The 25,808-nt window shown below is 41.5% G+C and overlaps 1 protein-coding gene across 1 annotated transcript; it reads left to right on the top strand.

The window, feature by feature from the left end:
* Positions 1 to 10,115: 10,115 nt before the first annotated feature.
* Positions 10,116 to 22,807, top strand: LOC121980099 (agamous-like MADS-box protein AGL61). The gene is made up of 2 exons (XM_042532066.1): positions 10,116 to 10,321; positions 22,066 to 22,807. Exons 1-2 carry the CDS (start codon positions 10,116 to 10,118, stop codon positions 22,805 to 22,807), a joined length of 948 nt encoding a protein of 315 aa, XP_042388000.1.
* The last annotated feature ends 3,001 nt before the right edge of the window (positions 22,808 to 25,808 follow it).

The raw sequence follows: 25,808 nt of genomic DNA on the forward strand, positions 1-25,808 counted from the left end.
CCTATATGGTGTCTTTATCACAGCCTTGGATGGAACACGGTTGAGTATGAAGGCTGCTGTGTCGAGAGCATAGCCCCAAAGAGATATAGGAAGATCTGTGTGACTCATCATAGATCGTACCATATCTAATAGGGTACGATATTTCCTTTCGAATACACCATTCCACTGTGGTGTTCCAGGAGAAGTGAGTTGGGATAGAATCCCACACTCAGCTAAATAGTCATGAAACTCATGGTTAAGGTATTCACCACCTCGATCTGATCAAAGTATCTTAATACTCTTGCCAAGCTAGATCTGTACTTCATTCTTGAATTCTTTGAACTTTTCAAAGAATTATGATTTATGTGTCATCAAATACACATAACCATATCTACTGAAGTCATCAGTAAATGTAATGAAGTACCTATAACCACCTCTGGCAGCGACATTGAAAGGGCCACATACATCACTATGTATAAGTCCTAACAAGTCAGTAGCTCTTTCGCTATGTCCACTAAATGGAGTCTTGGTCATCTTACCCAGTAAGCATGACTCACACGTCTCATATGATTCGAAATCAAATGAGTCCAGCAAACCATCTTTATGGAGTTGGGATAAGCGTTTGTCATTTATATGACCTAAGCGACAGTGCCAGAGGTATGTTTGGTTCATTTCATTTGATTTGAACATTTTGGTATTTATGTTATAGATGGGGTTCTCTAAGTCTAGAATGTAGAGTCCGTTCATCAAAGGTGCACTACAATAGAACATATCATTTAAATAAACTGAACAATATTTGTTCTTTATTATAAATGAAAAACCTTTCTTGTCTAAACAAGAAACTGAAATTATGTTCTTAGTAAGAGCAGGCACATAACAACATTCATCTAATTCTAGTACAAGCCCAAAGGGCAGAGATAGATAGTAAGTCATTACAGCAACAGCAACAACCCGTGCTCCATTGCCTACTCGTAGGTCCACCTCGCCCTTCATCAATGCCCTGTTATTTCTCAACGCCTGCACATTAGTACAAATGTAAGAAGCACATCCAGTATCTAATACCCATGATGAAGAAATAGAGAGATTAACTTCTGTAATATATATACCTGAAGTAGAAGTCTCACTTGTCTTCTTCTTAAGATCTTCCAGGTACATTTTGCAGTTCCTCTTCCAGTGCCCGGTCTGACCGCAGTGGAAGCAGGTAGCATCCTTGGCAACCCCTCCTTTGGGTTTCAGTGTCTTACATTTGCCCTTGGCTTGAGACTTTCCCTTATCTTTAGGCTTGCCCTTACCTTTGTGCCTTTGCACCATCAAAATGGAGTTGGGCTTAACCTTCTTAAGGTTGAGCTCAACAGTTTTCGGCATACTCAGAAGCTCAGGTAGTGGCTTGTCAATTTCGTTCATGTTGTAATTCATGACAAATTAACTGTAGCTTTCTGGCAAGGATTGCAAGATTAAGTCAGTGGCCAGCTCTTGACCAAGTGGGAATCCCAACCTCTGTAGGTTCTCTATGTACCCAATCATCTTGAGTATATATGGGCCTACGGGAGTCCCGTCTTGCATCTTGCACTGAAATAGTGCCTTAAAGATCTCGAATCTCTCATGCCTTGCTTGTCCTTGATATAGTTGACGAAGATGTTCAAGCATATTATAAGCACCCATCAACTCATGTTGCTTCTGAAGCTCAGAGTTCATGGTTGCAAGCATGAGACATGACACATCTAATGCGTCATCTTGATGCTTCTTATAAGCATCTTTGTCAGCTCGTGTGGCAGTGGCAGGAGGTGCCTCGGGAATGGGCTGCTCCAGGACGTACAATTTTTTTCTTGAGTGAAAACTATTCTCTGATTCTTGTACCAGTCCAGGAAATTAGCTCCATTGAGCTTGTTCTTATCAAGGATAGAACGCAGAGAGAAGGTGTTTGTGTTTGTCGACATGGCAATCTACAACAGAAAAATACAGAAAATAAATATCATATTCCACTAATCATTTAATTAGGCCTTTAATTAAACGATGCTCCCACTGAATTATAGAACTTTTGTAGAATCGAGTCATGGATGTGGTCAAACTACTCTCACTAGATTCTAACCAACTAGCTATAATTCTTGCGGGACAAGATCCACATCGTACTACGCCTTGAGTTAGCTTTGGCTAAATCGCCCAAGACTTAGTATGATCGGTAGGTAACTAATTACCAATTACATCTCTATGCAACTCTTGTTTATAGGATCAAGATCCGCATGTATATTAAAACTTGAGTTAGCTTTGGCTAAATCGCCCGAGAGTTAATATAAATGTGATTTTGACCTATCTTCCAACCATTGAAAAATGTCTATAGTTAAACCCGATCCAATTGAGTTAACTAGTTTTACTCAATCTAATTGAGTTTGTACTCACCCAAGCTTTAATAGGCGGGACTAAGATTGTCCCTCTGCACCCTACCAAGATAATATGTGTTGCTCTGCTTTGGCAAATTCAACAACAACATGTGATCGAGGTAGTGATGGGTATCAAAACGTGGTAGGCATTTCGAGTTGACGCGATTAAGATCTAATCTAATCGTTAATGTATATCATATACACAATTAAGATCTAATCTAATCGTTAAGATGTATCATATATGCGATTAAGATCTAATCTAATCGTTAAGATGTATCATATACGCGATTAAGATCTAATCTAATCGTTAAGCCACTAATTAATTACTCTACTTTAGCATGCATCACATACACACAAGCAATTAATTAAATTTTGTTTAGGTCATGGCCCTACTACGATCTTCTCAAGCCAATGAGAAGATCGGACGTTCAACCTAGGGTCAACAGCTTCTCCAAGCTCCTCCCTTTGACCGCCATGTGTTGCTCGCACCCTCCTCGTAACTCCGTCTCGAGTGGACCTTCCACTGCTTCATTTTTGTACATTACAAATTTGAAACTCGAGTTACATTCGAGTCTAAAATCTATTTATAACAAGAATTAAATAGAAAGGCACGACGCGCAAATCGTGTATCAAATACAACACGCACAATCACACAAAAATAGCACGCAGACCATATTATGAATTACAACACACATTTCCAATCAAATTGGGTTCTTTGGGCCATGACCATCACAAAATTATACATAATTCTAAATTATTTAATTTCCATAAATTTCTATAATTTTACTACTAATTTTATGATTTTATAAGTCGCATCTTCCCGGCGGCCCCGTTTAGCGATTTTCAGGCACGATTGCTAGACAATGCCCCTTGCGGGGTTAGGGGCAGCGCCCCTTCTCGTGAAATGAGTCACACGAGTGTCTATTTACGATCTTACAGTGCCTTAAGCTGCTGTCCCAAAACAATTTGGGTGAGACCTTGCCGATTCGAAAGGTTTTCTCGATAGTCGAAGCCTATAAGTGTTCAAACACTTGTTGCTTCGCCTCTAAGAGAAAAATACTCATAAAATACATAAAAATAGCAAATTTACAGAAACTTACAGATCTGATACTTTTCATAAAAATACAAAACGAAACAAGTACATGCTTCGCACGTGGCTCTGATACCACTGTTGGGACTTTCGGGCCACAAAAACCACTTTTTGGTTTGCGGAAACCCCGAAGTCTTGCCATTGGATCCGTGCGAAAATTAAAATAAATTCATGTAGTAGTTTCCTATCCTAGATCTACAAGAAAGAGTGTATACCTTTAAAGCGAAGCCCTTCGCAAATCCCGCTCGTCCAAGGTTCGTCAGATCTCGAGTGTGTTCAAGTGGACACACCTCTAGAAGTATCCACACAGACAATAGGTGGAGTGAACTTCTTAGATTGTGCTAGCAACCTTGAGAGTCTCGACAATGGAGGAGGAGAGGGAGAACAAGAAAAACTAGAGAGGAGGAAGAAGATATCAATTGCCTTGAATTAGCACACAAATGCACTAATTTCTCCTTTTAAGTGGCCGACCACTTTATGTTGGTTGGTAACCTCCATGGAATATCAAGAGTCAAGGCTCTTGGTTTCCTTCATGAGGTGGCATACCATGAAGTAGCTTTGATGATGTGGCACATCATCATTGGCCGACCCTATGCCAAGTCACAATGACATGGCATTTGGTCAAGTCAAGGTCAAGTCAAACTTGACTCTTCATCTTCCCTCTCAAGTCAAGTCAAACTTGACTTAAATTCTCCCATGGTTGATCAAATCCAACCTTTGATTCAAGTCAATTTAATTTAGTGAATCTCTACCCATTAAATTAAATTGATTTAATGAGTCATAATCTAAATTAGACTCATTCAATACATGAATCAAATTGAGTCCAACTCAATTATTCTAATTTGGATTACCCTTAATCCAATTTGGTTCATCATATGAACCTAATCCTCTTGGTTCATCATATGAACCTATTCTCCATCTAATTGCCCTTTGTGTGTGACCCTATAGGTTCTTGTAACGTTGGCAATGCTCCTAAACCAATTTAGAAGCATAAGTAATGAGCAGTATCTAGCAACACATTATTACTACCCAAGTTACAAGAATGTTGAGATCCAACATCACCTTTGTGACTACTAATTGTGACTCTCACAATATATGACAATGTCCTTCTATCCTTGACATCTAGATTTATCAATATGAGGCATAGACCGTGTCATCCTCTAATCAATCTAAATCTTGAACTCCAAGTAGACTCACTCTAATCAAATGGGCTTAATATCTTATATTGACTCATTGGGCATGGCCATGCACTTAGTGGTCTCACTCTATCAAGAATAATGATGTCACTCCCATCATATAGGAGGGATAGATCCCATCTACATCACTCACATCCCTCCGCATAATTTGTTACATGCCCAGTAATCGCCTTTATAGTCCACCCAGTTACAGGTGAAGTTTGACGAAGCTAAAGTATGTAACTCATTATATAGGGAACCATGGTGACTTCAGGTCCAAGGACTAATAGTCATACTAATAGCCACATGAGAAAGTATATGACACTCATATAACGATCCATGATACTTTCTCATGGCGAGTCATTCAGTGTACATTCTCCAATGCATACCCATGTGTCAACTTGATATCTCTATATCCATGACTTGTGAGATCAAGTCATCGAGTTGACCTACATGCTAGTCTCATCGTATTAACATTGTCCCTGAATGTTAATACTTGACTAGGAATGATTAAGAGTAGTATTCTCTATATCATCTCACTATCGATTCAACCAATCGATTGATATAGATAAGAACCTACTACTCAAGGATGCTATCATACTTAATTATTTAACACCAATACAAGTAAGTATAATAATCATAAAGAAATGTCTTTATATACATAGAAATATGATACAATGAGTCTATACAACAATCATCATATGATTGGCTCTAGGGCTCTAACTAACAATGCCCGATTAGGACCTCGTGGATATTAATCTTCAAATGCAAGAGCAGCGCTCACTTATAACTAACCTGATCGGGTTGAGAGTCTAGGACATGGCCAGTTTGAACCTCATGGATATTAACCTTCAATCGTGAGAGCACCGCTCGCTTATAACTCGTCGAATCGGGCTGAGAGTCAGGGACACGCCCGATTTGGCTCTCGTGGCTATTAATCTTCAAACACAAGAGCAACGCTCGCTTATAACTCGCCCGATCTGGTCGAGAGTTTGGGACACGCCTGGTCTGGACCCCATGGCTATTAACCTTCAATCGTGAGAATACCGCTCACTTATAACTCGCCAGATCGGATAGAGAGTCTGGGGCACGCCCGGTCTGGACTCGTGGCTATTAACATTCAACGCGAGAGCACCGCTCACTTATACTCACCCGATCGGGTCAAGAGTCTTTAATTCTTAGCATTTTTTCATTCAAAATTTCTTACATTCATAGAATGAAAAGCATTATAGGTTACATTATTGTAACCTCTAAGTCTAGAGGATCGAAACTGATCTCGGCCCGGTTATTGTTGCTCTACTACACCCGACGACGTGGAGTTCTAGGCTTCAGGCATGTGACTTTCGGGCTCAATTGGAGTCACTGCCAGTCGGGCTCCTTGCGATCATTCTTATGTCGCCCAGAGAGGGGTTGTGGCAGTTCTCTTCTTCCCGAGCTGAGGTTCGTATCCACTCAGCTAATGCTCTTCGGTTCTGTGTTGCATGTCGATGTTCTTCGACTGAGGGCCTTCTCTCTTCCTGTCATCCTCCTGATCGCCTGTGATGGTGACAGTCAAGAGATGGGGATCTGCGGTGCAGTCCTGGTGAGGCCACTCGTCGGAGCTTCGGTTTGAGATTATAATAGTCTCTTGTGTTGTGTGTTGACACCCGATAAAATGAGCTGAAGAGCGGTGTTCATTGTCGTCTTTCGATGGATCTTTCCCGTTCAGCTTCCACATACTGGACTGCATGTGCACAGGGTTCTTGTTGTGATGCTCCCGTTTGGAGCCCTTTTGGTGGTGGGCTTGAATGGGTCATTCGGCGTTCTAATATGACTACTAGCTTGGGAATCAGTTCCCTCCTCCGAGTAGCTTGGACCTCCTCCACATTGATATACTCGGTGGCACGTCTGAGCAGATGGTCGATGTCCTTAGGGGGGCTCTGGATAAGCGAGCAGAAGAACTAGCCTTCTAACAACCCTTGTGAGAATGCACTCACAAGGATCTCTAGCGTGGCCGAAGGGACTTCCATTGCTACCTGGTTAAATCTCATGATGTAGGCCCGTAGTACCTCCTTGGGCCCTTGCTTGACCATGAATAGATTGATGTTTGTCTTTTGATGGCGACAAGTGTTTGCGAATTACTGTAGGAATGCCACTCGAATGTCTTTAAAGCTATATATAGAGTCGATCGACAGTTGCTTGAACTACCTCTGAGCCGATCCAAAGAGTGTAGTGAGAAACACTCGGCATTGACCCCGTCGGAGTACTAATGGAGTGTGACCATGTTGTCAAATTTGATGAGGTGATCCTTCGGGCTAGTCACCCTCGTGTATTCTCTGATGGTTGACAACGCGTAGTGTCGCGGCAGCCGATGGTCCAGCATCTCCTGAGAGAATTATATTTTTATCGGTTCGGTTGAGTCATCGAGCCTTGGGGCTTTACCCTTGTGCTCATCTCGAGGCGCTTCCTCTGATGAGGATCCTTGGACCCTATCTGCTCGGCCTTGTTTCTCTGAAGGAGTGCAGAACAACGCCCGATAATAGGGGATTGGCGCATCCGGTGCATCTCCAAATGTACCAATTGACTTGTTGTTCGCCTGACGAGCGACGACCTTTCCCGCCCAGTCTCTATGATCGGCCTTTGGACTATCGCCGATGTCGCGGGTTCATTTACCTAGCGACCGGCTATTTTCTATTGTTACTCCAATATTTTCGCCGCTCGCGCTTGCACTAACATGTCGAACTCCTCTTGTGTTAACATCACTGTGGTGAGTCATCTAACATCCTCCATCTCAACATTTCAGATTTAGGTAATCTTCCCACAGATGGTGCCAAAATGAACTTGTCCAAAACCAGCAAAGATGGTAAGTTGGAGATGTGGCTGTGCAGTTGACATGGTGAAGACTCCACGTAGCTCTGCAAGACCAAAACGTCAGTGCCAGGCCAGGAAAGGGTTCCCGACGTTGACCTTCCAACGCTCAAGTCAATATCCGGTGATCTCAAGAAACGAAGAATTGTAGCAAGTAGATGTAAAAGATGAAGTTGTGCATACCTTTCCCTGTAGCTAGGAACACCCTTTTATAGTGTCAACATGATGCTCGTGTGCACATCTCAAGGTGCAGGCACATCTTCCTAGGTATTCTAGGAAGAGATAGATCAGAAAGTGAACCTGACATCATTCCTTAAGCAACCATGCAATCCCCTAATGTGACTGCCTGGACGCTTCTAAAGTACAATTGTCTGATAGACATGTCTTGCTGTCAACGACACAAACTCCTAAAAGGATATGATAAGATACTTGATAGGGTCGTGCGCAGCCAATTAGGGTTCGCTCAGGGTGCGTAGCTAAGCATCATCCAATAGTATTATCACTAAGATATTGTCTTTGTAAAATACTGAAAAAGGGTGAATAATAATAAGGAAAATTTTTAGAATTTTTAGAAATTTTTCGGGAATTTTTCGGAGCTCGTATGGACGAGTTTATGGGGATAAAAACGGGGCCCGGGAAAGCTTGTTTTGGCTACCTAATTTAAGCGAGGAAAAGTTGAATTTAATTATCTATTTTCTTTTTTTGTTTTCTTTGTTTTCGCCAAACTCTCCCTTTTCCCCCGCACGCCCGACGCCGCCGAACCATCCTGTGCCCTAACCGTCTCTTTCTCCTAACCGACGTCGCACGCCTCGCGATTTAAAGCTCTCTTCCTCTTCTCGGCTTCTCTTTCGCCGAACCCGACTCCTCTTTCCTTTCCCTTCCTCACGTGCCATAGCCGCTGTCATCGCACGGAGCAGCGCCACTCCTCACCGTGCCCTAGTCTTCCCTTCTCGCGCCACCCCATAGCCGACACCGGCAGATCAAAGCAACCTCACCTTCTGCACGAAGGAGCCAAGCCCTAGTCTCACCTTCCGTGCCCTAGACTCATCATCGGACCGACCTTTTTCGTCCACCTGTTGCCGACAGAGGGAACGAGGGGCTCTATTTCAGGTAAGGTCAGTAGGTTGTTGCTTCTGTCCAGTAAGTGTTGAATGGGGATGTTTGACATAGAGAGTAATAGCTTCTTTGCAGTGTCGACAACAGATTTGTTGGCAGCAAGATCTTCCGGCTAGCATTGTCCAGCATCTGCATCTCCTGGCCGTGTGTCCACAGGGACGACATTGTACTAGAGTAAGGGTTGGAAATTTCATTTCTGATTTAGCTTAATATGAATTAATGCTGTATGGTATGGGATAACTGATTCAGAGGAGGTAATTGTGGTTAAAACGTGGGATCGAACCTAAGTTTGGGTTAGATCCAACTCATGATGTTAATAAGAGGGATTAGCTAATCAATTAGTTAGTATGATCATTTTTGTTGTAGATGAATTATACTCGATGGTTAAGTTGATTAGGGTTTTACCCTAATTTAGTCTTAAGGATTTTATTTAGCCATTCCTTTGAATTTTAGCTAAATAAAATGTATATATATTCGTGACTCAGGGTTTTGACGCGAGACGAGCATCTCGACGTCCGAGTTGGACCGGATTGGACCTTTCAATTCAAGGCGGGTACTTTTGACTTTATGTCATTTGATATACATAGTAATATTTTTAACAAATAGCAATGATTGTATTTCTTATTTCCTTCGGTTGATCATTACCCGATCTGTTACATGCTTGTTTGTTTATTTGTTATGCACATCATGTTAGTACTTATCTGATTATACATGCTTATAGGGGTAGTGACACAATCATGCTATATGTTATGTTCAGGACCTAGGGTTTTTGATACCTTATCTGATATGTGTACCTTTGATTTGATTCATTGTCCAATGGTACACATTTTATATTTATGTATGGATATTGCTATGCTGTTCAGGATATTGTCATATTTAGTGTCATGCATCATCTCGCATGATTGCATGATGTGTGATAGTTTGCTCAATTATTGTCGAGCACATCGCCAGTTACATGTATCTATACACACCACTACTCATGGGTTAGTGGTATATTAGACAGGTGTGTGGCAGTTCTGCTGTTTGGCTCCGTTGGTCTGGTGACTCAGCGTGATAGCCGGCAGACGATTCTGCTCTGTTTGGCTCCGCTGGTTTAGTGTAGCAGCGTGGTAGCCGGCAGGCGGTTGGACTCTGTTTGGCTCCGTTGGTCCGCTCATGGGTAGTGTGACGCAGCGTGGTTGTAAGGACCCACGAGCGAAGTTAAGGGATTTATTTACGAAAATATCTAAGGTCACACAAGCGATAATTAAAGAATTAATTATCAGAAAATTTCTACGAATTTTTAGGATTTAAAATGAGCTAATATGACGTGTTAAGGAGCTAAAACAATTAATATTGATGGAGACCTTGTTGATACCCGGTTGAATTGGGAGTTGATGGAGTTAATTACCCAAAGTTAGTTGCGTGTTAAATATTAGATCCGCCTGGACTTCTCCCCTGCCCTAAAAACGTCGAACCCCACCCGTCCACTCGCGATCGCCGCTACTTCCTAGTGTTGTCGCTCCACCGAGTTGGCGGAGCACTTCACCAATGACCGGGCACTCCACCGGACCCTGGGTTCCGGCCAGGCACTACCTCACGCGGGCAGTCCTCAAGGGACGGGGCGAATGGATGCGTATTCCTGCCATCACTTCATCGGCGGCGCAGACATCGCGAGGTTCACAGAGGCAACACAGGAAAGGGGAACGCCAAGGGAAAGGCAAGTTCAATCTATATGTTGAAACGAGATCTGTGGGGTAAGCGAAATACAGCTAGGGGAGCATAGATTGTTGTTCGCCGTGCTAATTATTCGAATGAGTTGCGATTTGCGTTTCTTGATAATGTTCTGGCTTCGTCGCATGGTTCATTCTGTTTTTCGTAAATAGATCGGTGGTTTCCGTGTTGGGAGTTCCTTGTTTTGGTGGTTGCTTATTGCTGGTTAAATGTAGATCTGCTTTCCCTTAGCAAATGGAGATTTCTGGTTTGTGTTATAGGGTTCGTCCAATTTGTTGGTGTTCTGTATCGTAATCAACTGTTGATGTTATCTGTGTTTTGTGAGGTTGCTGGTCGGGGTGGTAGAGTTACGCGGTGTTTGGTTTTTTTTGGATTCTCCATTGAGTTTGTTTACAGAAATGCAGATGAATTCAAGTGCTTAGAAAATCTCTGTATCGTAATGGTTTCTTGCCGTGTTCTTGGATTTCAGGAGTAGCATAGTTGGGTTAATTCTATGTGATTGTCTCGGTAGGCTTCAGCTGCAGATTTTGCTTAGCTTGCATACGTTTCTGAATTTTTGGCAGTGATTTAAGCTTTGATGGAGTTTGCTCTTCTCAGTAGCTTTTGGGTTCGTGTTTTAGTTCTGTGATGAATGAGGTATTGTGAGCTGCATGTTACCTGTTTGATTAAATGTTAGATAGAGATGTTGGTAGGAATTTAAGTTCGGTACGAAGTCCGGGTTTCGGTTAAGGTTTTGTGGGGATTTTGGTTTTGAAATCTTTGTGTAGTTACTTGCGATACAATTTCTCTGCTGTATGTTGACGTTTACGGGCTTGTTCTGATGGTTTCGCGCAAGTTTCATTGTACTCAGAATTGGTGTTTGATAAAGGATCAATGGATTGAACTGATAATTTTGTAGCTTGCACTTGGTGATAGAATTTTAGCTGGTTTTCAGTAAACTTAGTTGCCAGCCATGGGATTTGATTTCTTTTGAGCATTAATTCTTGTACTGCAAGTGTAGTTGCTAATCACCAGTTTCTGGTTGCATATTAATTCTATGTATCTGCTCATAAGTTTTTATATGTTGCCTCTAGCCTGAATTCGAAGAGATATGGTAAATGGTTATGTTTATAGAACTTATTGAAGTTTACAATTGTTATAGGAACAAAATATAGAAAGGATGACTGGAATATGCTATGAAATGAATGACTGGAATTTATTATAATATAGTATCTATGTAGCTAGATGGATGAATATGAGCATATGTGGTAGCAGTACGGGGTGGGTGACCCGGGATGAGCTCCGGGGAGGGCCCATCCAAACTTGACTGGTAATTTATTGTTAGCTTCGGCTATATGACTGGATGCATGTTCTCTAGTAGGGACGCCTCTAGGTTCATGGGACTGTTGACTGGCTCAAATTGTGGTTACCGGATATGTGACATATTCTTCATATTAGCTACATAGGAGCACTTGTGCATGATTTACCTTTCCTTGCTGTACTGTAGCTGTGTTATGGATTTCTTTTTATTATGCAACCTTTATCTGCTATTTTTATTATTTCATGGATATCCTTTTTATACATATTGAATTGGGCTTGCTGGGCCGTAGACTCATGATGTCTACATTACAGGTGAGGATGTTTCTCTGGATATGGAAGGCCTTCGGACAGAGTAGGCGAGGAGGCGGGATGGACGCATGACACTGTCCGTTGTTCGGGAGTGCGGAGTGTACTAGTTGTATCACGAGGGATTTCTATTTCTTTATCATTCGGGTGGGGAAATGTATGCGGAGATACTGTTCCTATTCGTAAACATATGTTGATACTAATATGTCCATGGGTTATAATATTATCTTATGATAGTTTCTTATTAGTTCTGATCGTTGTGTTGGTAGTTGATGAGAGGGATATAAAAAAAAATTAAAAAAAAACTGGGGATGTTTCAGTGGTAGCCGACAGAGATTCCTCCCCGTCATCGTGTACCGAGAGATGAGAGCATTGAGCTCCCCCATTTATGATTTGGGGTAGGAGGATAGGTGTACTCCGACAGCATCCCGCCCACTCGATCATTCATCAGGAGTAGTGATGGCAGAGTGCACGGTTGTCACAGCCCTACCCACTCAGTCTCACCATTGTGTGTGAGATAACTGACTGATATCAGGGGTGACCATGACATTTGCATCATATGCATGATGCATTTATTGCTTGTGTTTGCTGCATTTACTTGTTGCATTTATATGGATGCATATTATTGACATGCATACAGGATTTATGACACTCTCGGTCTAACAACCCTGTTGTACTTATATCTTGGTCCTGGTTAGTACAGTTTTTCCTGCCTGTTTCAGTTGCATTTACCCTTTTGTATCAGGAGACTGTACGCATGATTAGTGTTGGTTGTTATTTTCTTTATTATGCATATCAGTTGATACCCGCTGAGTGTTGGACTCACACCCTCCTCCGTTGCTATTTTCAGGTTGATGTTGTCCGGAGAGTTCCAGTCGCTAGTCCCCTAAAGACCCAGAGTTATTTGATCTTTTTGTTATGTCTCTTATTGCACTATCTAGACTTGTATTAGTTTACCTTATGGATACTGTCGATGAACTTATTTGGATTTGTTTTACTACACGTCTGCCTAGACGGCAGAAGAGGTAAGTTGATTTTATCGTCGGATTTGAGCTTTATAAGTATAGTGGAGTAGGACATTAGTTTTGTGCTTTATGAGTGTAGTTAAGTACGGTTGTTTTTTAGTCTTCTTATCATTGCTTCTTAGTTGTTCACTATTAAACTGCGTGGATGTTGGATGAGTGATTGTTGCTTATTTATTATTATTATTGTTCCGACCGTGTTGGCCGATGTATGTGTGGCCTTGGGGGCGATGTAGAAAGTTTCAGATTGTCCGCCGTACAGGGGAGATGCTGTCGAAATTTTTTCGAACAGGGACTCCTCCAGGACGTGACAGTCTTTGTTCTCAATTTCATTCCATCTTTCACTTCTAAGCAGCTTCTTTAGTTTCCTAGCTCTTCGTATCTTAGATATATTAAGTTTATCAGCTCACTTCCTGTGTCATCCTTCTCGCTTGTTTGTATCTTCTATTATGATTTTACTATCTCTGAGGCTCCTTGTTCTTTTCAGATCCTTGGATATCTCATACTATCCTTTATCAAACTCAACCAGATCTTGATGTCATTGAGTGCTTATATGTTAGGGTTTATTATTCTTCCACTATATCAATATTATTATCTATGGTTAAGTCACTTGTCCTCTTGCCTTTTTCCTTCCTAAGCATATATTCATAGTGTCTACCTAATTGTTAAATCTAAATCAATCAAGTCACTAATTGACTTTGTAGGTTGCACTAATTTTTGTAAATTAATACAATATGCATTCTCACTTGATATGGAGAAGCCAAATCATTACGTTGTGTTTGATTAGGCTAGGGAATAACAAACAAATCTTACATCATACTCTTAATCTGTCTAACCTTAAATAGATGACATTAAGATAGTCTATGACTAAATTAAATTACCAGCTCTAATTTTGATAAACAAATAAAGAATAAACAAGTAAATCAAAATAATAGTCAAAATAAGTATAAGATACTAACATGAGTTATACACTAGTTTTTCTACAATTTAGAGATATTCTTCCATTTCGCTTAACATCCCAAGTTCAAAAAATCATAAATCCAAATGAAACATAAATCACAAAACATAAAAATCAAAAATCAAAATTTCAATCTTATCCGTCGGTGGATTACTCCTCGGAAGACCTCTGGCTAGCTCACGTAGCTCCTCGTGGGTGGAGAAACCTTACCACAACTCTCATAAGAACTCTTGAAAAGCTAGGGCACTGGTAGACTACTAATAGAGGTTAACCGCCTCTATTTCGTCAACCTCAACAAAGCTCCCAAGGCTTGGTTATATAAACTGTGTTGGATCGAGAAGAGCTAGGGGGGGTGAATAGCGCTCGTGGCTATTTTGTTCGATTTAAAACGTATCGAGTAAAACGCAGCGGAAATTAATAAAAGAAACACACGCTAACACAGGTTGTTTACTTGGTTCGGAGCCTGTGGCGACTTCTACTCTAAGGCCCAAGTTCGTTGAACTTTTACTGCAGGCAACAACTATAATATCGTAAAATTATTACAAGTTAAATACACACAATATAAGAGTTATACCAACGACAATGGGAAAAAGAAATTTGGAAGCTCCGGGTCGTCGGCGTCAAGTTATAGCTTCGTCGGACTGTCTTGTTAGCAGCTTATCGGAGAAAGGTTGCTTGTTTGTTGATCATCTAAGCTACTGCTTCGAGTCTTCTTTTATAGCATACTGGAGGCACCTCAAAGCCCCATTGAGGCACCTCAAACATGAAGCTTTATCCCGTTTTCGCCGTTGAGATGAGCTTCGAATCGCTGACTTTTATCCACCTTGAGGCGCCTCAAACAACCATCTGAGGCGCCTCAAAGCCTGCATCCAAGGCGCCTCAACCTTACTTTGAGGCACCTCAAAGCTTGCTTCGCAGCTAGCTTATCCTTTGCACCCGAGGCGCCTCCAAGCTCCATGGAGGTGCCTCGGACACTATTCATCCGAGGCTTAAGGTTGCTCTTTTGTACCTGCAAGATACGTTAGTTCCAAAAATACCCTGCAACACAAAGTTAGCATATAATATCATAAGTATGATAAATTAAGTAATTGACAGTCACCGGACTGCCCGGTTCTGACTTTGGATTTCCACCCGGAAACCCTAGGTCGAACCGACGCCTACTGTTTCCTCTTTCGGGGAACGCGTTCTCACCTATTCTACTCAGGAGAGTTTACCTTTACTCAGCATCCGGTCCGGTGCTTCCGGTCTTCATGATGGACGTTCGGTCCACGACCTGTCCAGACTTCTACCTAGTTCGCGACATCAGGATTTCAACCTAGGGTTACCGCCCCCTAGGATTTTTGTCTGAAGCTCCGACCCGCCAAGACTTTCCGCATAGAATTACCACCCCCTATGACCTTGGGTTACCACCCCCTAGGGTTTTCCACTTGCCTAACCGCAGCTAGGACTTTCCTGAAACACTTAATCATACACATTAGATGACAATTAAACTTAACTTTGAATCCCTTTGCCATTATCAAAACTTGAGTTCGATCGTCGGATGCTTCCCGCACCAACAATCTCTCCCTTTTTGATTATGACAATCGAAATTCAAAGTTAAGTAAAAAAAAGCAATAAGGATAAGCATAAATGAGCATAAGTATAACTGAAATATAAGCACATTAAAGCTCCCCCTTAATAGAAGCTCCCCCTTAGAGAAAATTCCTTTTTATTTTGACTTTTATTTAATTTCCTTTGAATTTCCTCATACTCTCCTCCTTTGCGAAATATCAAAATAATTAAGAAAAAAAATGAGTGTAGAAGTAAACCCTTAGCTATTTAAGTTAATATTCTTTCAAATCTATGAAAGAGAGTTTTCAAATATTCTCCAAATGTCTTTAACATATTTTTCAAAGGATTTATAAAACCTATTTTTAAAGGATTTTTAAATAAATTTTTCAAATAATTTTTAAATAAGCCTTTTAAATAGTTTTCCAATAAGTTTTTCAAAGGATTTCAAATAATTTTTCAAAGGATTTTTAATTAAAATTTTCAAATAATTTTGAAATTAAGTTTTAAAAGTTTTTTAAAATGATTTTTAAAATGAGTTTTTAAAAGGATTTTTAAAATGAGTTTTTAAAAGAGTTTTAAAAGGATTTTTAAAAGATTTTTCAAATAATTTTTAAACTAAGTTTAAAAGATTTTTAAAATGAGTTTTAAAAGATTTTTTAAATAATTTTGAAATTAAATTAAGTTTAAAAGATTTTTAAAATGATTTTTAAAATGAGTTTTTAAAAGGATTTTTAAAAGATTTTAAAAATGAGTTTTTAAAAGAGTTTTAAAAGGATTTTTAAAAGATTTTTCAAATAATTTTGAAATTAAGTTTAAAAGATTTTTAAAATGAGTTTTAAAAATATTTTTAAAATGATTTTTAAAAGATTTTTCAAATAATTTTTAAATTAAGTTTAAAAGATTTTTAAAATGATTTTAAAAAGATTTTTAAAATAAATATTTTAAAAGATTATTAAAAGGATTTTTAAAAGATTTTTCAAATAATTTTTAAATTAAGTTTAAAATATTTTTAAAATGATTTTTAAAAGATTTTTCAAATAATTTTGAAATTAAGTTTAAAATGATTTTTAAAATATTTTTAAAATAAGTTTTTAAAAATATTTTTAAAATAAGTTTTTTAAAAGGATTTTTAAAAGATTTTTCAAATAATTTTTAAATTAAGTTTAAAAGATTTTTAAAAGATTTTTAAAATGAGTTTTAAAAGATTTTTCAAATAATTTTGAAATTAAGTTTAAAAGATTTTTAAAATGATTTTTAAATCATTTTAAAAAGATTTTTAAAATAAGTTTTTAAAAATATTTTTAAAAGGATTTTTAAAATAATTTTTAAATTAAGTTTAAAAGATTTTTAAAATGATTTTTAAAATGAGTTTTAAAAGATTTTTCAAATAATTTTGTAATTAAGTTTAAAAGATTTTTATAATGAGTTTTAAAAGATTTTTCAAATAATTTTGAAATTAAGTTTAAAAGATTTTTAAAATGATTTTTAAAAGATTTTTAAAATATTTTTAAAATGAGTTTTTAAAATATTTTTAAAAGATTAATTTTTTAAAGATTTTTAAATGGATTTTTAAAAGATTTTTAAAATTTTTTTAAAATGTGTTTTTTAAAAAGTTTTTTAAAATTTTTTTAAAATGTGTTTTTTAAAAGGATTTTTTAAAAAAATTTCTAATAATTTTGAAATTAAATTTTAAAAGATTTTAAATTATTGACTTATTGGAATTAATTAGGTTTAGTTGATTTTGACTAAGTTCAACCTAGATCCATCTCACCCGATTCTAAGTTATTAATCAGGTAATCTTAAGTAATTTTGTGAGATGATTATCTTAATTTAGGTTATTTCTAAGGATTAATTTACATTTGAGTTAAAATTAGGTTTTTCAATTAGTCAATTAAATATGTCTTTCCATGATTGATTCTCAGGTCAGGGCGAGACTCTAGGCCTTCTTGAGTATGAGATCATCCACCCTTTCCTAGACAGAACCGCTCAAAGAAATATATATTTAATTTTCTTTTTGAAACTCCTAGATTTAACTAGCAAGTGTAAATTATGCCTAGATCCTTAAGCTATTCTAGTCTAAGCATGTATATTGCAAGGAAAATAAATAAACAAGCATCAATCAATTTTATCTATTTGTTGAGATAATTTTTCTATTAGCTCCCCCTGGATCATAGCCTCGATATGGTCTATCAAGGAAATGGATCTGATCCTTGGGGACCCAATAGTGACCACGTCCAACTTAATTAACCAAGTTTGACTTGGGGACTCATGCTTGAATTATGTTTCTATTATTTCTATTTACTAGAAATAGATATGATTTATACTTACTTTTGGTTTTGAATCCAAGTCCAGACTTGTTGTAAACGACTCGCTATTTTCCAAGAATCAGATCTAGATTCTTGGAACCCATGGTGAACCGTTCCAACGTGCCCTTGAGTTCTTTAATTTGAGTTTTCAAATTGGAAATTTCTTCCTCAAGTTGTTGGATTTGAGTTGAACTTCCAATTTGAACTTGCTTAGTTAAAGAACTCGAGTCAGTCGCTTCCTTAAGGGTTGTTACCTCCTTTTGGCGTGACTTGACCCGGATGTTAGATTTTGCCAATTTTTTTAACAAGTAAGATACTAATTCTTGCAATTCATCTAAATGAGTTTCGGCGAGTAGGGCATTTACAGTGAGGTTCGGTCATTCGGAAATGGATGCGGATTCGTGGCTTCGCTCGGACTCGGTGTCTGACTCACTCTCGGTTTCATCAAGGTTTACTTGTACTGGTAACGCGAGGAAGCTTGTCGGTTCTTCTTCGTTGCACCCGGATTCATCTGATGACTCGGACCAAGTTGCCTACAATGCCTTCTTCCTTCGTTGCTTTCGATTTGGACGGTCCGGCTTGTAGTGCCCCTTCTGGTTACAGCCGTAGCAAGTGACTCTAGTCTTGTCCTTTGTGTTCGTTTGAGTCACCTTTTTCGACTTGCATATCTTCCATACGAGCTTTATCAGTTTGGAAGTAACTTCGTCTTCGTCCTTTGTGTCTGATTCGTCTTTGGACTCGGGTTTGGTTTTGCGCCTTGATGTCGGTTCACGCGTTCTGCTAGTACCTGTAACAAAAGCTATACCCTTTTCGACTGGGTGTGCATTAATCTGCTCATGCAACTCAAATTTAGAAAACATTTCGTCTAATTTAATAGAGGAAAGATCCTTGGAAACCTTGTAAGCATCTACCATGGATGCCCATAAGGTATTCCTTGGAAAGACGTTTAAGGCATACCTTATGACGTCCCTGTTCTCCACCCTTTGACAGATCGCATGAAGCTCGTTGAGTAGGTCCTGGATGCGTGCATGGAGCTGGTTGGCCATCTCACCTTCCTGCATTTTAATATTGTATAATTTATTGAAAATTAAGTCGCGCTTACTTACTTTAGCATCAGAGGTGCCCTCGTGCAACTCGATTAGTTTGTTCCACAGCTCTTTTGCACTTGAGAATGGTCCGACTCTGTACAGTTCTTCTTTTGTCAACCCACATTGTAGCATGTAGGTTGCTTTGGCATCAGCTTCAACCTTCTTTTTTATGCTGGTGTCCTAGTTGGTGCATGAAACTAATTCTCTAGTGCTGTTATGTAGAAGCTTGAGATCGGTCTGGATAATGATCCACATCTCGACTTGCGTCTTAAGGTGGTATTCCATCCGGTTCTTCCAATAACGAAAATTATCTCCGGTAAAAAGTGGGGGTCGGACTGTGCTAAAGCCTTCTTGGAGGGCCATTTAAAACTTGTACAAAAAGACAGAAAAAGAATGTCCCAGGATTTGATCCTGGATTAGTAGTGTGGTTTGAAAAATAAAAAAATGAACTCGAGTGGCGTTGCATCAACTTTGAGCAAAGAATTCGATTACGAAAAACTTCATCGGAATACGGCAAGAATACTGATTCCGATCGACTCCGAAAATCTAAAAAATACCACGAAAAAATTTTGTTTGACTGGTGGTTGCACCAAATCGAAGTGACCCCGCTCTGATATCAATTGTTGGATCGAGAAGCGCTAGAGGGGGGGTGAATAGCGCTCGTGGCTATTTCGTTCGATTTAAAACGTATCGAGTAAAACGCAGCGGAAATTAATAAAAGAAACACACGCTAACACATGTTATTTACTTGGTTCGGAGCCTGTGGCGACTCCTATTCCAAGGCCCAAGTTCGTTGAACTTTTACTGCGGGCAACAACTATAATATCGTAAAATTATTACAAGTTAAATACACACAGTATAAGAGTTATACCAACGACAATGGGAAAAAGAAATTTGGAAGCTCCGGGTCGTCGACGTCAAGTTATAGCTTCGTCGGACTGTCTTGTTAGCAGCTTATCAGAGAAAGGTTGCTTGTTTGTTGATCATCTAAGCTGCTGCTTCGAGTCTTCTTTTATAGCATACTGGAGGCGCCTCAAACATGAATCTTTATCCCGTTTTCGCAGCTGAGATGAGCTTCGAATCGCTGACTTTTATCCACCTTGAGGCGCCTCAAACAACCATCTGAGGCGCCTCAAAGCCTGCATCCAAGGCGCCTCAGCCTTACTTTGAGGCGCCTCAAAACTTGCTTCGCAGCCAGCTTATCCTTTGCACCCGAGGCACCTCCAAGCTCTATGGAGGCGCCTTGGACACTATTCATCCGAGGCTTAAGGTGCTCCTTTGTACCTGCAAGATACGTTAGTTCCAAAAATACCCTGTAACACAAAGTTAGCACATAAGATCATAAGTATGATAAATTAAGTAATTGACAGTCATCGGACTGTCCGGTTCTGACTTCGGATTTCCACCCGGAAACCCTAGGTCGAACCGACGCCTACTGTTCCCTCTTCCGGGGAACGCGTCCTCACCTACTCTACTCAGGAGAGTTTACCTTTGCTCAGCATCCGGTTCGGTGCTTCCGGTCTTCAGGACGCCCACGACCCGTCCAGACTTCTACACGATTCGCGACACCAGGATTTCAACCTAGGGTTACCGCCCCCTAGGATTTTTGCCCGAAGCTCCGACCCGCCAAGACTTTCCGCATAGGGTTACCACCCCCTAGGGTTTTTCACTTGCCTAACCGCAGTTAGGACTTTCCTGAAACACTTAATCATACACATTAGATAATAATTAAACTTAACTTTGAATCCCTTTTCCATTATCAAAACTTAAGTTCGATCGTCGGATGCTTCCCGCACCAACAGGCTGCGGGTTAGAAAACTCCACCTACTAGTCGATTGCCAAAATAATCAGTCAACTGTCCTCTTTGGAGATTCAATCATTACATCCCAACGACTCGATACCAGTCGACTGGTAAAAGTATCAGTTGACTGCTCCACACTGGTCAAGCGAACAGAATCATTCTGTTCACTCCCAGTCGACTACACCAGTCGACTGATGAAACCACCAGTCGACTGATACCCGAATACAATCTCTCAGCCCTCAGACCCTCACCCTTACGACTCACTTGACTCTTCGTTGCAGCTTTGACCTCTTGCTTTCAAGCCTACTTTCTTTGGCTCTCATCCCTCGAATGCATTCAAGCCCGTGGCTTGTCCCCAATGTCATCATTCGCGTATGCCTCGAAGTCGCTTCCCTCGGTTCTTGTCCTTGCTGCCTTGTCCACGGTCCCTCGGATGCTCCATCCTTCACCGGACCCGAAGCCATCAACCTAAGTCATATGTGTATCCTGCAAACCTGCACAACTCAAATACACATATCAAATACAAGGGTGAACCTAACTTAAACTCTTTACCCAAATACTAAAAGACATAGTCGCACGGACCATTGGGATTGCTCCAACAATCTCCCCTTTTTTGATGTTTGGCAATACGTTGAAGTTAGGAAAAATAAATATCAAATAAACATGCTACAAACAATAGACTTACGTTGCCAAGGCTACACACTTGGACGTACACCGCCGAATGGACTTACGTTGCCAAGGCTACACACTTGAACTTACACCGCTGAATGGATTTACGATGCCAAGGCTACACACTTGGACTTACACCGCCGAATCAAAATGTAAACATGCATTGGAACCTATCATAAGGCTCCACCTACACCTAAGTTCCCCAATGAGTTAGGATTTTCTCACATTTTCACACATGGATATTTAAGAACTTATTACAAGGCTCCCCTTACGCAAAGGTACTAAGGTTTTTGGATGTTAGGCATTGGAATATTAAAGTTTTTATATACATATAATCAATTTAATAAAATTATTATTTTTATTTAATAAAAAACAGTTTAGTTGATTTGTAAAATTCATAATAAAAATCAAACCGATTTAATTAAAATAATTAATATATTTTTTTGAAAAAAATAAACTTTCGAATAAATAAATTGGACTAAAATTTTAAATTAAAGTAGATTGAATCAAAAAGTTAATCAATGGTACATACATGTAAACAAAATATATCAATTTGACTTTTGTTATAAATGGAAAAAGAAATATGGAAAATCTCGTGTCAATCAAAAATAATTAATTTTCATCCTTAATTGATTGCTATTGCAATCAATCAATATATATGATTGGTAACGAGATTGTTATAGAAACGGGACTATATATCATTAGTCCTCATCTTTGATATAGTTCTTAATTTAATTGTGTTGCTGTTCTTATTTTTCTCTTTTCAGATTAGAAGATATGATGCCAATTAAGAATAGGAAGACGAGCTTAGGCCGACAAAAGATCGAGATTAAGCGGATCGAGAGAGAGGAGGCACGTCAAGTGTGCTTCTCCAAGCGCCGGGCCGGACTCTTCAAAAAGGCCAACGAGCTCTCCGTCCTCTGTGGGGCTAACCTTGCCGTCGTTGTCTTCTCCCCCGCCGGCAAACCCTTCTCCTTTGGCCACCCCTCGGTCGACTCTGTGCTTGACCGCTTCGTCTCCCCGTCGGCTGACCCTACTCCTCCTCCTCCTCCCTCGTTCCACGACGCCCGAGCGATGACCGCCGCCACCTCGATAGTCCCCGAGCTCGACCGACAGTACGCGGAGCTGGCCGAGCGGTTGGAGGGAGAGCGGCGGAGGAAGGAGGCGCTGGAGGCCGCGCTTCGAGCGCAAAGGGGTGACTTCGCCAGGCTCATGCAGTCCAGTGTGGAGGAGCTGGGTGTGGCGGAGTTGGAGAGACTGCAGGCCGCGCTAGATAGGCTGCGCTGGGACGCAGCGAGGAGGGTGGACCAGCTATTGATCGAGGCGCAGACCAGGAGCCTAATTTTGGCCGGCGATGTTGGCAGTGTCAGCGGCGGAGCATATCTTGGAGGAGGATTCATTGCTGCTGCGGCGCCGCCACCTCAGGGGGGCAATAATATTGATATGCCGGTGATTCCTGCGCCGGGTCAGGCTCCGGCTGACTTTGATTATGGCTACGGGATCTTCTAGTTATTTAATTAACCATAGTTAATTAATAGCATCTTTAGTGCTTATTAATAATAATTGAGTGGTTTAATTAATTAGACCAAACTGCTAGTTAATGCTAATTTCAATAAAAACCAATCAGGTTGTAGCTCATTTATTGAGTAATAAATTTTTATCAAAATTCATGCTCACGTCTTACAAATTTGATTTTGACGAATTTGGCTCATACTATTACTTTTTTTTTTTTTAAATTTTGTTTAATAATTTTAATGATTCATAAATCAGCTTATTGTGTATTTTTTTAAAAAAATATTGATCCTGTCTGGAAGCTGAGAAGACGAACTTGCCGGTATGACGTGTCTGGAGGGTTGACCGCATCCTCTTGATCCGGTGGTGAGCTGTCCTCTACGTTGACCAGATCGTCAGAAGTCCTCCTCCGGTCAACTGTACCTGTATCCAGCGACCGGGTTTACCCGGTCTCTGGTACCTCGGTGCTCGAGGCGAATCCCACAGACGTATAAGTAACCGCATAATAGTATAGTAATAAAATGAACAGATACCGAGTACGAGAACTTACCCTGGCCCAGGGGGGCGCCCTCGGATGGATGGATGAACTGATTGGGATACTGACCGAGTCGCCACGGCTTTGAATAGTAGATATATGTCCGCCCAGTGAGTAGTTGGCTCCAGTGGCTTGGAGCCTGACGCGATATGGATCCGTAGGATGACGCACTGTCCGACTACAATCTCGGCTCGCAGGCCGGCATACAGACATAGTACGATACCTGAACAGCGGCTGCTCGGAGGGTGGCGGCGAACTACCGCACGGATGATGGCGGTGGACTGCTGCCAGGAGGCAGTACTCGCTGTAGTTGTCGGCAACGGCCACTAGAAGTGCCGGCAGCGGTGGAGGAGGTGTCTGGGACTACTGGAGACGCCGACGGTGTCTATGATAGTCGCCGGAAGTAGTAGTGACGGCGGGGGAAGCCGGCTGCAACTGGAGGAGGCGATGCTAGCCGGCAGCAGCAGCACCCGTCGCTGGGGGTGGAGGCATGGAGAACTCACTGTGATGCTTGTCGGCGGAACGCTGCTTGCGCGAATAAAAGAAGAGGAGATGGCGGCCCGCGACCGGTTCCGGCGAAGAAGGAACAGACGATGCTGTCGGTTAGGGCGCGGTGGCATGGAGCCACGGCTCGGTGGCGGCGGAGACGCGAGATGCGCCGGCAACAACGGCGAGAGGCCACGATGTCGAGAGAGAAGGGAGGAGGTGGCTCGAAGATGATCGTCGCCGGCGGCCTCCTCCGACGTCGTTGAAGATGGATCAAGAAGAAGCTCTTTTTTCTCCTTTATGTGGCGGCGGCAGAACCACCAAAAACCCCTTCTCCTCTGTAGCTGGCGGCGGATCCCCCCCCCTCTCCCTTTTTCCTTCCCGTGCTTGCCTTAATCACCAAAAGAAAACCCTAAATGTCCAATTACAAAAATGTCCTTCTTCTTTCTCTTAATTGCCTTTGACCCTCTCACATATCCGGATCACAAGCCTCCCCTTCAAGTCTAGTCGAAGGAGGCGCGAGTCCGACTGACTAGACAGTACATCACAATGGCTGACTCACTCTCGATAACCGTATCAAATCACCAAACCCCTAGCGTAATGTCATGCGCGTGTTCGCATGAGAAGACAACGATGCTAAGCGGACCAAGTCGAGCGTGCGACCTAGCTCAAGAGTGTGGCCGGACGGACGGTCAAGCGATACCGATCGGATGACTGCGAGAGTGCTGACCGAGCAGCCCACATAATGCTGAACGAGCGATCGTGAAATGTCGGCCTGGCAATCGAGTAGTACTAAATGGAATGATGCTGAGTGGCTGCATCACTCGTGAGTCGATCGTAAGTGTAGCCTGTGAATCGAAGGCGCATGGAGGCGAAAGTCACGAGCCAAACGGGTGCATAGCCTATATTCTGGTTTGAAACCAGTAGAGATACTCTTTGTTCGCGACCATCGGAGATAGCTCGGCCCCGGTCGGGGGAGATAAGAGGTACGATATGCTGATAAGCTGGCTCGAGGCCAGTGATAATCGCTCGACCCCGAACGGGGGAGATAGAATATCTGAAGCTGGTCCTCGACCCCGAACGGGGGAGATGAAATAACTGATGCGCTCAATCCCGAACGAGAGAGATAGAATATCTGAAGCTGGTCCTCGACCCCGAACGGGGGAGATGAAATAACTGATGCGCTCAACCCCGAACGGGGGAGATAGAATATCTGAAGCTGGTCCTCGACCCCGAATGGGGGAGATGAAATAACTGATGCGCTCAACCCCGAACGGGGGAGATAGAATATCTGATAAACTAGTTCATGTAGCGGTCTTTGAGCCAGGGTTTTATAGTCTCCGGTTCGACTCTACGGTTTAACGTCTGGGCTAGACGGTCTTCAAGCCGGGGTTTTTATAGTCGCCGGTTCGACTCTACGGTTTAACGTCTGGGCTAGACGGTCTTCAAGCCGGGATTTTTATAGTCGCCGGTTCGACTCTACGGTTTAACGTCTGGGCTAGACGGTCTTCAAGCCGGGGTTTTTATAGTCGCCGGTTCGACTCTACGGTTTAACGTCTGGGCTAGACGGTCTTCAAGCCGGGGTTTTTATAGTCGCCGGTTCGACTCTACGGTTTAACGTTTGGGCTAGACGGCCCTGAGGGCTAATTCAAACCCGCCCGATCGGCTCGGGGGTCTTCACCATTGAGCCCGTGGCAGCCACGGGCTCGTATATAATCCTCCCGGCCGATCGGCTCGGGGGTCTTCACCATTGAGCCCGTGGCAGCCACGGGCTCGTATATAATCCTCCCGGCCAATCGGCTCGGGGGTCTTCTCCATCGAGCTTGTGGCTCGTATATAATCCTCCCGGCCGATCGGCTCGGGGGTCTTCACCATTGAGTCCGTGGCAGCCACGGGCTCGTATATAATCCTCCCGGCCGATCGGCTCGGGGTCTTCACCATTGAGCCCGTGGCAGCCACGGGCTCGTATATAATCCT

Source organism: Zingiber officinale, chromosome 5A (genome assembly GCF_018446385.1).
Source record: "Zingiber officinale cultivar Zhangliang chromosome 5A, Zo_v1.1, whole genome shotgun sequence".
In the NCBI taxonomy this organism is placed as follows: Eukaryota; Viridiplantae; Streptophyta; class Magnoliopsida; order Zingiberales; family Zingiberaceae; genus Zingiber; species Zingiber officinale.